The sequence below is a fragment of the Gobio gobio genome (assembly GCF_949357685.1).
Source record: "Gobio gobio genome assembly, chromosome: 4".
In the NCBI taxonomy this organism is placed as follows: domain Eukaryota; kingdom Metazoa; phylum Chordata; class Actinopteri; order Cypriniformes; family Gobionidae; genus Gobio; species Gobio gobio.
In genome coordinates, this window is record NC_137100.1 from 22,557,754 (window position 1) to 22,572,011 (window position 14,258).

At 38.2% G+C, this 14,258-nt stretch overlaps 1 protein-coding gene across 1 annotated transcript in view; it reads right to left on the reverse strand.

Annotated features, from left to right (window-relative positions):
- rxrab (retinoid x receptor, alpha b) overlaps positions 1-14,258 on the reverse strand; it is an 87,240-nt gene that overhangs the window by 31,975 nt on the left and 41,007 nt on the right. The window contains exon 3 of the mRNA XM_079816114.1: positions 6,492-6,757. Coding sequence (XP_079672240.1) covers positions 6,492-6,757 — 266 coding nt within the window. The remainder of the gene's footprint in view (positions 1-6,491; positions 6,758-14,258) is intronic.

A 14,258-nucleotide genomic window follows, 5' to 3' on the forward strand; every position in this document is an offset into this window, starting at 1 on the left:
ATATACGTTATAAAAGTCGACCAATCAGATTGTGAACATATCCCTATGCCTTTAGGTTCGGTATCTATAGGTACTGTATGGTGTTAAAATGCACCAGGATATTTTTTTGGTCCAGACCAAATGAACCAAGCAAACCAAACTACAAGTGTGAACACACCTTTGGGGTGCTTTCACACTAGCACTTTTGGTGCGCACCAGGGTTTGATTGACATCAGAGTTCAGTTACTTTGGATGTGAACACTGTGTTACTCAGTGCGCACCTGTGAACCGTATCCGAGTCCGCCTAGGGTAAAGTTCATGTGAACTATGGTTCGCTGCTGATATGAGGCAGGCAATCAAACCAAGTGTGAAAGCATCCTTAAAAAGTAAAGTACAGTGCTAGCAACACCAAGGTTATGGGGCTGATTCCTAGGGAATGCATGAATCTTTAGATTGGATGCACTGTAAGTTTGGACAAAAGCATCTGTCAAATGTGTAAATGTAGGAATCAGAGGCGCCACACAGCCATGCATGGGCGGCAGTGGCTCAGTGGTTCATGTAGGTTGTCTACAAACTGGAAGGTTGGTGGTTCGATCCCCGGTTCCACCTGACCAAGTGTCGAGGTGTCCATGAGCAAGACACCTAACCCCAGCTGCTCCCGACGAGCTGGATGGCGCCTTGCATGGCTGACACCGCCGTCGGTGTGTGAATGAGTGTATGAATGGGTGAATGTGAGGCAAATGTAAAGTGCTTTGGATGGCCGTAGGTCTGTTAAAAGCGCTATATAAATGCAGTCCATTTACCATGTTTAATTTGTGGTGACACCAATGGTGGCAACGAAATGAACCAAAACAAAACGCAAAGCAAAACAAAACAAAACAGAAACACAACACTTTTAACCTGTAAATGATTTAAGTTAAAATCCAGGCTATTTTATTTTTCAGTGAACTGAACTTCATGGAAAGGAGCAGCTTTGACATTTAGAAAACTGTGAAAAATGTGGGCATGATGCTTCTGGTAGAAATAATTGAGAAGTATCAAGACTTCCATATAGCAAAATATGTGAATGACTGAATGACTGGCATTTTCATAATCCTGAGAACCGTCTATGGCAACTACATTAAAATGAGTAGCATGTCCAGAGAGTAGAGACAGACAGACATAATGAACAGGGAAAACATACGTTTTATTATTGCATCTTACACTGTAGAGCCAACAGCAGCTGTTAGAAGACAGATCACATGTGCCATGTGACCATCTCATGCTGCTGCTTTAGAGCTTTTAAAATTGTTAAATCTGTCCACAAATTAGTGTTGCTGCTTTGCACAGTCATGAGATGCTGCGAACATCAGTCACTGATCATAAACATGCCCCAAATATAATCTGTGCTCTGAATTATGCTGCAGACCATTTTTAAACAGGATTGTATGTTTCCCAAAGAAAATGTGAGTGGTGCTTGCTTTGAAAACCCTAGTCGTAATGAGTGCGTAGTTGCAAGGATGTTGCTATGTGGTTGCTAGGGTATTCTGGGTGGTTTCTACACTGTAAAAAAATTCAGGTCTCCAATTTAAAATTTTCTAGTGACTGATCACATCTATATTTTTTAGTTGGCCAAATTGAATTTCTGTGAATTTAATTGCATCAATTCACAGAAATTCAATTTGGCCAACTGAAAAATTTAGATGTGACCAGTCACTAGAAAATTTTTAATTGGAGAGGCCTGACATTTTTTACAGTGTAGGTGGTTGTTAGAGTGTTCTGGGTTGTGGCCAGGTTGTTCTTACTGGCCCAAGACAAAATAACCCAACTCTCTATGATATTGACTGAGGTCCCGTCTTGTTTAAATCCTTAACCTTAAATATGAGTGATAGTAATACCACAAAACAAAATGTACTTTACACTGTAAAAAAAAATTCAGGTCTCCAATTGAACATTTTCTAGTGACCGATCACATCTAATTTTTTTAGTTGGCCAAATTGAATTTCTGTGAATTAAATGGCATCAATTCACAGAAATTCAATTTGGCCAACTGAAAAATTTAGATGTGATCGGTCACTAGAAAATTTTCAATTGGAGACCTGAATTTTTTTTACAGTGTAGTTAAATGCCATTTAAATCCATGGTCCACCAGGTGGTACAGTAAAGACTTTTATAATGTTACAAAATATTTGTATTTGTTTTAATGTTTGAATAAAAAGCATTTTTAAAAATATATAAAAATAAAAAAGTATTATTTTAAATGGTAATAAATTGTAGTAATATTGTTTTAAATAGATTTAAAAGATTTTAAGAATATTAATTTTAATATTAATTTTATTAATACATTATTAATTTTTCTTCTTTGATGAATAGAACGTTCAAAAGAACAGTATTTATTTGAAATAGACAGCTTTTGCGACATTGTACTACTGTTCAAAAGTTTTGGGTCAGTAAGAATTATTTTTTGGGGGGGGGGGGGGGGGGGTTTAAAGAAATTAATACTTTTATTCAGCAAGGATGCATTAAATTGCATCAATCCAATCCAAAGTGATGGCAAAGACATTTAAAATGTTACAAAAGATTCTATTTAAAATAAATGCTGTTCTGTTGAACTTTCTTTTCATCAAAGAATCCTGAAAAAATGTTTTACACAACTGTTTTAGGCATTGATAATAATCATAAATGTTTCTTGAGCATCAAATCATCATATTAGAAGGATTTCTGAAGGAACATCTGACACTGAAGGCTAAAGTAATGATGCTGAAAATTCAGCCTTTTATCACATGAATAAATTACATTTAAAAATATATTCAAATAGAAAACAGTTATTTCACATTTTAATAATATTTCACAATATTACTGTTTTTTGTATTTTTAATAAATCAATGCAGCCTTGGTGAGCATAAGAGACTCCTCAAAACATTACAAATTCTAAAAACATTTACAAAATCTTACCGATCAAACGCTTTTGAACGGCATATACCAAATAAATGCAGCTTTGGTGAGCATAACAATTTTCATTCAAATTCTTTAATCTTACTGATCCCAAACTTTTGAACAGTAGTGTACATGCACAAATGTCTATCTGTCTGTGTGTATGAGGAGATTGAACTGGCAGGGTGTTAAAAGAGTTTCTTTCTGACACACACCACATGGCTAAACTGCAGATTTTAACAAGCCAGCTCATTTCCCGTGCGATTGGGCCCTGACCAGGCCCCAACCGGGCCTCTTCTGAACCCATTTAGCATGCCAATAAAAAGTAAAAAGCCCATGTGGCACACTAAGGCCGTGCTTGACACCATGCGGTCAGAGATCAAGCACTCTGACGGGGCTAATGAGGATGAATGGGGGCCGGGGCACCTCCAAGACGCCTCTCCTTAAGCCTATACGCCATTACTTAAGGCAACACCATTAATGTGAAACGCCCCTTCTCCATTTAGTAGCCAAATTAAAGCTGTCTGACATGAAGCGGTGGAAAGAAAAAAAGGAAAAAAAGTTCATTGTTTTTATGCCAACCCAAACTTGTTTTTAATGGGAACTTGTTTCCATTTGGGGGTACAACACTAACGACTGAACACTTTACTACTGCTAGTGTGGGGAGGGGATATAAGGGGGAGAAGCCTTCACAATAACATATCCCTAACGAGTATAGTATGTGGTTTATCTTAAACTGTATTGCAGGGATTTCAGTTCTCATATACCATCTGGTGTCTGATAACACCCCACGGTCTTCAAATGAATTTATAAAAGGCTGTTATTTGATATGACTAGAGTTACACTAAATGGCTTTACTGATTCTCAAATGACTCTGGCAGGCACTCAGTGATTTCACTGAGCCAAAGTCTGACTTAAATCCATCTTACTTATCTCTACAGATTTAAAGTTATACGTTAATGATTACATTTGTAATTCAAACACACTCGTACAGAGCGGCTCTACAAACCCTAGAGCAACGGAAAAAAAATCAGCTGAGATCAAAACATTTCTTCAGTCAATTATATTATGTTGCTCTAATACATATTCTTCACTTTCCTCGGACACAATATTTTATTCAAACGAAAATTGGCTACTATGAAAAGATTTTAATTTAATTTCTTATATTTAACCTAAAAGACAAGCAATAAAAAACATGCAATGATGTGACATTCTATATTCTATATAATATTCAACATTCTATAACATATATTCTATATTCTACTAAAAAGTAAAACAGGAAAATAGTTATCAATATTTTTTCTGAAATGAAAACTGTATATTTTAAAAACATGTTTCAGAAAGAGTTCCACCTGCATTTACTGTAATCTTTTTTTAATTTTATTTACTGAAGCATACACAGGGAACATGTTCTGCTCTAAATGCTTGAGCACAAATTCCTTTTTTAAATGTTTATCTATTTATTTTTTATCTATACCCTAAAAAAGGCACAAGTAACCTACAAATATGCTTAAATATAAAATAACAATCCAAGCTACATTCCTGGAAAACAAATGTAGACAATTATAATACAAAAGTGGAATTACATCATTTGGAAACTGTAATATTCCTAGTATGATGTCTCATAAAACCCAGCTCATATAGAGAGAGGGATTTAACAGAAATCCAATAACACCACAATTTTTTACAAGAAGCTGCATTTTCCACCAATAAAACACTGCTTCAGCTGAGCTTTTTAAGCTATGTGTTATTAAATAAAACCCAATCATAAAGCTGATAGCACTGATGCTGAATTGATTACATTTTCTGTGAATAAGCGGAGGACTGCAGCATGCGAGAAAAGCACATTTGAGGCAAATGAATGAGTTAACACTGTGTACAAAATGCAAGTGTGTACGCATGTGTGTGCCATATGGAAAATAATTAAACTATTTATGTATTTCTAAACTTTATAATTACTATAATTTTCCACTGCTGAGAGACTTTGGCAGAGCTTTTTGTGCTATGATGTATGCAGACAGCCATTTGCTATGAACAAGCAGGTGACCATGTCTCATTGTAGCAAGAAATGCTCATTAAAAGCAATTTTTCAAAACCTTACTGAATTGGCTGATTGGTTCAATAATGAGGTAAAGATTTGAATAAATGTTTGTGTCCCTGCATGTGTTTGATTTTGTGCACCATCTAGTCAAACAATCAAACCCATTTGAGCAATCAGACTCTTTAAAATTGATCTTTCATTTCCAACAGAGTTCAGGTCAAGTTTAGCCAATTGAGCAGGAAAATTCAGTTCAAGCTGAGCCTGAGAACACGTTGCTGACAAAATGAGTCGCAATGAGCTTATTTTCAAAAATGAATTATTGTTATTTTCACCATCACAATAATGTATGATTTGTTCTAACAGCTACACCTGTTTGAAGTCAATAGAGTCAGCAAAGTCCATTTTGAGAAAAATCGAGTAAAAGTTTTCTGAAGGTAAACAAAATCACCTAACACCAAATTTTGCACACAGCAAGTCAAATCCCATATCTATAGGGAAAATATATCACAAAAGTCACATTTTGTCGCACAGGTATATTTGTGGCAATAGCCAACAATACAGAAGAAGATATTTAGTAAATTCCTTCCGTAAATATATCAAAATTGTATTATTAGTAGTAATATGCGTTGCTAAGGACTTCATTTGGAGAACATGTAAAGATGATTTTCCAACGCTATCTCTCAATATTTTGATTTTTTTTGCACCCTCAGATTCCAGATTTTCAAATAGTTGCATCTCAACCAAATATTGTCCTATCCTAACAAACCATACAACAATGGAAAGCTTTATTTATTCAGCTTTTTCAATTTCCATTTTCCAAAAAATTACCCTTATGGCTGGTTTTGTGGTCCAGGGTCACACATATATTCAAAATGTTTTCCATGATAATATTTGATTAATATTAATGACAGACAGCCTATATATTAAGACCTACCTCACCTCACAGATCTAATGTTACACATCAGATGTTTTTCCCCAACAGTTAACCAAATGTTTACTTAAGACATAATGTTTGCATGAGTACTCACCAAGACAGAAAATACTGTAATTCAGTGTATATATGTATATCGGGATCACGCGCTGTCTGAAGCGTCTTTTTGTGCACGCTGTCAGTCAGCACGAGTAAGATCGTTTTTTGTGTACATCAGCATGAGTTTGAAAATCACATTTCATTGGTTCAGACTCGTGCCATTGAGAATTCGCTGTGAATATTCACTAAGTTGGAATGCTGCACTTTAAAACGATACCAAAAACGAAGCGCCAGTCGCCATTTTTCATGGACAAGGGAAAAGTAACCCTCTCAGAAAACATACAGATAAAGATACTTTTAGATGTTTAAGTACTGCTTGGAGCATTGGGATTGCTAGACCAGGGCTTAATGAAAACATTTTTGTGAAATTTTCGCCCGTGCGCATTACGACTCATTTTGTCAGCGCGGGTCACATTTTGATTGGTTGCATACCTCTGAAAGATTCTGCAATAGCACTTGGCACTGCACCCACTGCAATTCATACTGAAGCTGCTTAATAAGTCCACAGTAAATGCAGTGATGTCTTACCTGTGGACTTAGACTGGGTCTGAAGGTCATGCTGGTGGAGGACGGGCCGCTCATGGAGGGATGGCACATGGGCGAGCTGATGATGGGGAACGGTGAGGACAGGCCATTGATGGGCGAGCTGAGAGTGCTGATGGGCGAGTGCAGCTGACCTGGGCTGGAGCTCATAGCGGATGGGCTGAGCAGGGGCTGATGGAGAGGATGGTTACTGATGCCTCGGTGACACGTGGAGGAGCTCAAAGGAGACGACGAGAGGTGACCGGAGGAGTCTGCAGGACGGCGAGAGGGAAAAAGAGTTACACACAAAGGAAATATCAGGAATATTTTGCATTGTGAGGTAAACAATGCCATTGTGTCTCAGTTCGGTTATTTTGCACATCTGCTGAACAGATGATGTGAAAAGGTTTAAGAATGCGAACATAGTGTATAATTATCCATTCATTTTAAAAGTTGACAAAAGACCAATATTGTAAGATTTTTTTTAACTTTTGAAGTAAACAAGTTTAATGTAGTGTATAAACATTTCAAAGAAACCTCTTCTCTAGTCCAAAAAGAGCACCTATTGGAACTAAACTGCAAAAAATGTGCAGCAACAAAAACTTTCTAATTCAGTCATAGAGAAGTTGCTAAATCATCATAAAAACTATGACAAATAACATTTCAAAATTATTAATATAAGAAATTAATAAAATAAACTGATATAATAAGTACATTAAAGGCGTCATGAACTGGGTTGTTTTATTGTTTTATGATGTTTCCTGAGGTGCACTTATGTTAGAATGCTTTTTACATCAAACATTGTCATAATTTAGAAATAAAAAGCATTTTCCCTACCCTGATTTTAGCCTTCTGCTCTGAACGCTCTGTTTTAAGGGGCGTGTCTGCTGATAGAGTTCAGTGTAAATGCCTACTGCTGTGATTGGCTAACGTCTTTCCATTTGAAATAGCTAAGTATTTTTTAGCGCGTTTTTACTATTTCAGCTCTCATGGTTAACTAATCGTGTTGCATTACATTTAGATCTATGGCATTAAATTAAGATCACAGACATGTTGAGCACATGAAAGCAGTGATCTCGTCATTGCAACTCAGTTTCTGTACACTAACGAATGCTTTCATCATAACTAACAGAGCAAACGTGATATAGTTAAGAGATTCGTTGGATAAAACGGGAGTCCAGAACTCAGTCACTGATAAACTCACGCTGTTTGATTGACAGCTGCAGTGCGCACTGCTCTAACGATTGCAAAGGGAGCTTTCTTTGATCGCTTTCTTTATAGAATTCAATCACCGTTAACATCTTACTGTGTCATGAACACTAACATGAATCATTACATTTCAGAAATCACTGGTGACAGATCAGGCATTAGAATTAAGTTCAAGTTCACTTTATTAATGAATGAACATTAGAAAGAACACTAGTGTTCATTAGCATGAACACAGTTACTTACATGTTGCATTACTGTCGAGCCCAGGCACTGCACAATAATTTGTAATCCTCAACAGCATCTTTATTGCTTGGTAGCTTGATCTGGTTTAACACCACGTAGGCCTTAAGGCCTGTACACACCGGGACGAATATCGCGCGAGCTTATCGCCAGCATTTTTCGTGACGTTTTTCGGCGCGTCTTGAGTGTTCACAACCAAGTGATTTTCACTGGCGATGTGCCGAGTGAACGTGCACATTCAGTAGATGCACTCCCGGTACACAAGGTGGTGGTGTGGCACTTTAAGCTTCTGACACTCGCTTGTCACACAGAAGAAGAGAGACAGTATTTACGTGCTTGCCAAAACCCATAAGACATATTATGTCTATGGCCAAAACCATTCACACACTTTTTGCTAACTGGCAAGCAGCATTAGCAGCTTATCTTCTTCTTTGTCTACTTACTACTTCTTCGTCGTATAAATGCGTGCTCGGCAAGACCGTTTTGTGCTTGAGCGCCACCAAGTCGTGTTTTACTGTCACTTCAGCAGCTCCAGGCACGTGAACATTTTCATTGGTTGGACAGTTTTTAACGCACCGCGTCAAAATAAAAAAACGAACCAGAGGCGTTTTTTTTTTGATGACGCTTTTACGGCTGGCGTTTTGCGTGTCGGTGTGCACACTCACATTGGCGCCCTTTGTTTAGTCACGAGGCGTTAAACGTCGGCGATAAACGCGCGCGAAAATCGTCCTGGTGTGAACAGGCCTTTAGGCTTCCTATTCTATTGCATGTAATGCGCGAATCGGTGGGGGCGGGGCTAAACAGGCAGTGATGAAGTAGGCGTTGATATTCTTCTGCAGAAGCGGTGCTTGACTCCCTTTGACGTCATAGATCCCCACTTTGAAAAACCTGTTGTTTGCTGGGCCTGGTGTCAATAAAAGCTTTTAATGGACTAACAAGGAAGTTTTCAGTTCTGAAACTTACAGGATATCCTTAAAGTATGATGACCTCTTAAGCCCCGTTTCCACCGAAATTACCCGGAACAATTTGTACCAGGAACTTTTTTCCCCCCAGACCTGCTCCTGTCTGCGTTTCCACTACTGTCTAAAGTACTGTGAAGATTAGGCAAATTAGTCCGGTGACGTAGGACTGCTCGCGACTGAGATTCAAGCTGTGCTGCTTTTGCTGGTTATGTATTGGTTTACTAAAGAGGTAATTAACAAAACTGCGGAAAAGAGATGAGCACTGATACTAAAGTGTATTCTGAAAGCTTGTAAAGCTAGATTTAAAATAAGACAACGTATGTTTTCAGCTATTACGGACATTGACCATGAGATGGCTCAGACGAACGTGCGACATCAGACAGAAACAGCAAGACTGATATTTGCTGAACGCAGAACAATCCTTGCAAAAGACTTTTAAAAATGCCGGTTGAAATAAAATGCTGCGCCATCAGCTCAACCAATCAGCATGTTCAGCGCCCAAGTCCCACCCCCGAAAGTTCCTGAACTTTGAAAAAGAGTGGGCAACATGCATTTATTTTAAACAATTTTGCAAAGAAAATTCAAAATATCTAATTTCCTGTTGGTTTTCAGATTTTGTACCAGGAGACCTTTTTTGTAGGTATTGGGTATGTACCGAATTTCATACCTTTACGTCAAACGTAGCGGGAGGGGCACTTAGTTGAAATGTTGTAGGTGGCGCTATCGAGCCATTTTGCCATGCCTAATTCTGAAACTCATATGTAGATGTCTTCATGCCAGGACTCTTATCAAACATGTGAAGTTTGGAGCAGATCGGACATTGTATGCCTGACTTACAACAGCTTCCTGTGTCATGGCGAGACATCAGACTGTCAGGCCGGCACGGACATGCCATTCAGGGAAAACTCAAGATCTTCGCAATTTAACATCACCATGGCTTTTAGATTAGACTGTGCAAATATGATGAGAAAATTAAAAATATCTCACTTCCTGTTGGGTTTTCATACTTTGCACCCAGGGTCTTTTTTGTAGGTATTGGCCTGTTACATGTGACTACCGAATTTCATACTCATACGTGAAACTTAGCTCGAATGGCGCTTAATTGAACTTTTGTAGGTGGCGCTATCGAGCCATTTAGCCACGCCTAATTCTGAAAGCCATATCAGACGTACATTTTCACCACTTCTGACACGTGTGCAAAGTTTCATGAGTTTTCGAGCATGTTTAGGCCCTCAAAAATGCGATTCATTTGGGAGAAGAAGAAGAATCTGCTGAGCAATTACAATAGTCCTCACACCATCGGTGCTCGGGCCCTAAATATATTCAAACAACACATTATTTATGGCAAGCATAATATTTTTTTTACTGACTTGAAACGCTATTGTTAATTATTAGGTATATTTTAAGAAGTATTATCATGCTAATTATTTGTGGGTACTCACACAGCCACTTTGTAGACACACACTTTGTTTAGGGGTGTAGGGTTAGGGGATATAATACACAGTTTGTACAGTATAAAAATCATTAAGTCTATATGGAAAGTCCCCATAAAACATGAAAACACAACATTTGTGTGTGTGTTTGTGTTTGCTATTCCATATAGCCTACATATTTATTGTACTGTTAGTTGATTTGTTGACATTGTCTATGCTGATAACACAGTGGACTTCAGCCACAACTTGCCTTCTCTTTACAGAGAGAGTAAACACATGCTGAGAAAACACAGAGGACTTAATTACTCATCCTTGTTTCCCCCCACAGCTACAAGACCTTGACTGAAATGAAAACAATATCAATCTTCCTATACATGCAGCAACACATTTCAGGAAAAGGTAACAGTTCAAGTGTCATAGCAAATATTGCATTGAAACATCAGCTTCAGCTTATTTTTTCATCTGTCTATTGTGAAACATTTTCAAGGCCATTAGTCATTCAATGTGTTTCTCTGGAAAAAGGAAGTTTGTAATATGATTTTTATTTCTGTCTCTTGAAAAGCATGAACACAATCATGTTATTCTGTTAAAATCAGCAAGGTTTTTCTATATCACATTTGACATGTCTTTACAAGTCCAGTGACTAGTAACATCTTTCCACTGAAATGGAAACTACTGAGCTTATCCAAAAATGATTTGGATAATATACAGATGTGTAGAATTTTTTAACCAATGGGATTTTTCACTGTGGGCAAAGATACATGGCAACCGTCAAAAGGTTTGTTCGACATTGGCCGCGGTTGGATGTAAACAATCGGCGAGAGTTGCTGCATACAGGTGGGTAGGAGCTGAAAATGGAGATCAGACACATTCTGCTTCCTGTACTGACGCTCACGCTGTGTTTGCATACTATACCACAGCTGAAGTTAAATAAATGTAATATTTGTCAAATACACAGATGTTTCAGAGACATTTTTATTCAATACTTTATGTAGGCCTACAGCTTAATACAGCGTCTGTTTGTACAAGAATAAAGTTCAAAATAAGCCTATACTATCAATGATGTAGGGTCTATGTTTTTTTATCAGTTTTATTTTGATAAACATGACAATATAACATTGCAAGTTTTTACTGTTGTACTATTGTGAGCATTTATGTGCATTAGTGGAACTGAAGTTTTTAGTATAAACACAACACAAGTGATCGCTGTCATGTGGTGAATCCAGCCAATCATGTAACAGCTGTGTCAGAAGCAGCGCAAAATGAACCAGCCGGCTGCTCTCGAATTGCTCTTGCGGCATTTTGATGGCATATGTCACATACTTTTTTTGGGGACACTAAATTTTCAACTAAATATCCAAATAAATCTAATTAGTAAACTAAATTAACCATATAAACTAAATTACTGATCTGCCCACATTGTCACTGTATGATAGTTGAAATGAGCTGATGACATCACTGTTTTCTCCAGAGCGGCTGTACGGCCGAATAAAATTCTGTTGCATTATTTTCCTGTTTAACACTGTTAAGCTGCTTTGAAACAATCTGCATTGTAAAAAGCACTATATAAATAAAGTTGACTTGACTTGCCTTGACAGACATGTGGCATCAGCGCTGTCTAAAGTCGGACAAGATCTCTGACTGGCATGCACTACATCAATGCAAATTCCCTATCAAGGAAAGTCTGTTCACTCATATTTTAAATCAGCAACAAAATCTGACATGAACTGTCACATAAATGTTGTTTCTTATGCTCAAATAGCATTAAAAAAGCTTATTCTTCAGGCTAAATGAGCCAATGCGCATGTGCAGTGCTAAGCGCAAGACTCAGGTTTATATGGGAAACGGAGCTTCTAACAGCAGCTGCAGTGACGCAATGACTTTATTAATCAGCGATTGGCTCTTTTACTTTAGAAGGCGGGACTATTCCGCCATATTGCGTGTTGCAGTTTCTCTCATTCATGGGTAATAGGAGTGAACTGTCTTTCTATATCTATTGTATTTGCTTCAAGTCAACCGCTGATCGGTCTGCTCAGCACTGCATGAAGTCGAACAAGCCAATTATGTCCTGATACTCATCACAGGCTACACAGTTAATTGGGACAAAAAAATTAAAAAGACAGCTTTTACTATGAATTTATCATGTCAGCTGTAATGCTAGCTTACATGGAGCAGATGAAGATGATGGTGAGGAGAACCATTTAATGGTGTTTTATTAACAAATTTCAGGAGGAACAAGTTCAAATTGCCTATCCAATTAGCATGAGAGGAGGCCTATATACATAGCTGACTCATCTATGTTCCTCAACAGTTTTTTCTGCATCCCTCCACCACACCGTATCCTCACACTTGTCTGGTTACTACTAATCTAACCAGAGATACAAGGGGTGTACTCTAGGTTTGGGCCTAATTCCGAGCTCGGAGCCCTCCCCTCGGACAGCACGCCAAATACACATTCTTTTTATCTGATTTGTAAGTGTGAAACAAAACATAAACTCAATCCTGACATGAAAAAAAAAAAAAAACTAACTTGAACAATGAACAATTCATACATGGAACATGGAACATCATAACATTCTTCGATATATGACAAAGTAACATGGCAAACATAAGGGCTGAAATACAAGACTATGGGGATCACATGACAAAAAAAACAACCAATGATCAGACAGAACTAATGAAACAAGAACCTATAGGCTTGTTCGAGATGAACTACACTAGCCTGCTACCATCTGGCGAGATCTGCCGGTTACAGGCGGGGGAGGAGGTACTTTGATGGCACATGTGATCGTAAGGCAGCTGCAGCACTGATCAAAGTCGGACACATTTTCTAACCAGAATTGACAGGCGGCAGCCGATCTTTGCGGCGCCGCATGAAGTCGAACAAGCCTAATGAGAACACAACATAAAACAAAGGAACCAGTGAAAACTATGTTTTCAGTGGTGTATGAAGACCTTACATAATGTACCGTTATGTTTTTATTACCTTAATAGGAGCCATTTCTATCTACATACACCGCGGGTCCCCTTACAGTGAAATCGACATTTTGCGCCGTCAATTTTCTACAGTAGCTCTAAATGGACAAACTTTTCTATAGAGCGCTAGTCACTCTCTGCTCTATCCGACAACGTAATTTTTGTCCTGTGTCGGCCCCCGTTGCTTCTCTATGTGCTTCGAAAGGGAGGGGTGAGTGGCGGGTGATTGCTATTCACAACCTCACCACTAGATGCCGCTAAATTTCATACACTGCACCTTTAAGTTTATAGAATATGTATAGGATTGAGTCGTGCTGCGCAGTATGATGGCACACCTATAGAGTGACACTAATACATTTTGCTTTACCATAGTAAATACATGTGTGCTGTTATTTACATGCTGTTCACATTTAAATGATTGAATTTTAATTTTTTTGTTTACCCCTTTATTGCGCATAACAATGTGAAACCAAACCACTGAAGATTATAAGGAGTCAGTAAGATTTGGCAGGTTGGATTTACTCCAGGATTTTTTTCGCCAACCCAAACCAGCCCTGCACACTCACCAGCATTTCTCCATGAGAAAACTCAAAAGCGGTAAGTGAACATGTGCATAGTACAAAAACATATATTAACCGAGTGGAAAGCTCATGCACACTCATGTTTTCTTTTAAAAATGTGTCTGAAAGCCCTCACTGGACAGCTTAAATTGGTTGTGATCTGGTTTCTCATCCTATCTACATGACAGAGTATGAGTCGGCAACAAATGACGGTCAGCGATATGTGTCTCTGACACACCACACACATGCACACACACCTTCTCCCCTGCCAACATATAACAGCCCACGGCAACACACAACTTGTGGGCACAGGTCCATACAGTATAGGCATATACTTTCACACAGACTATAAACATCAACACACACCTATACACACATTCCCAGAGCACTGGA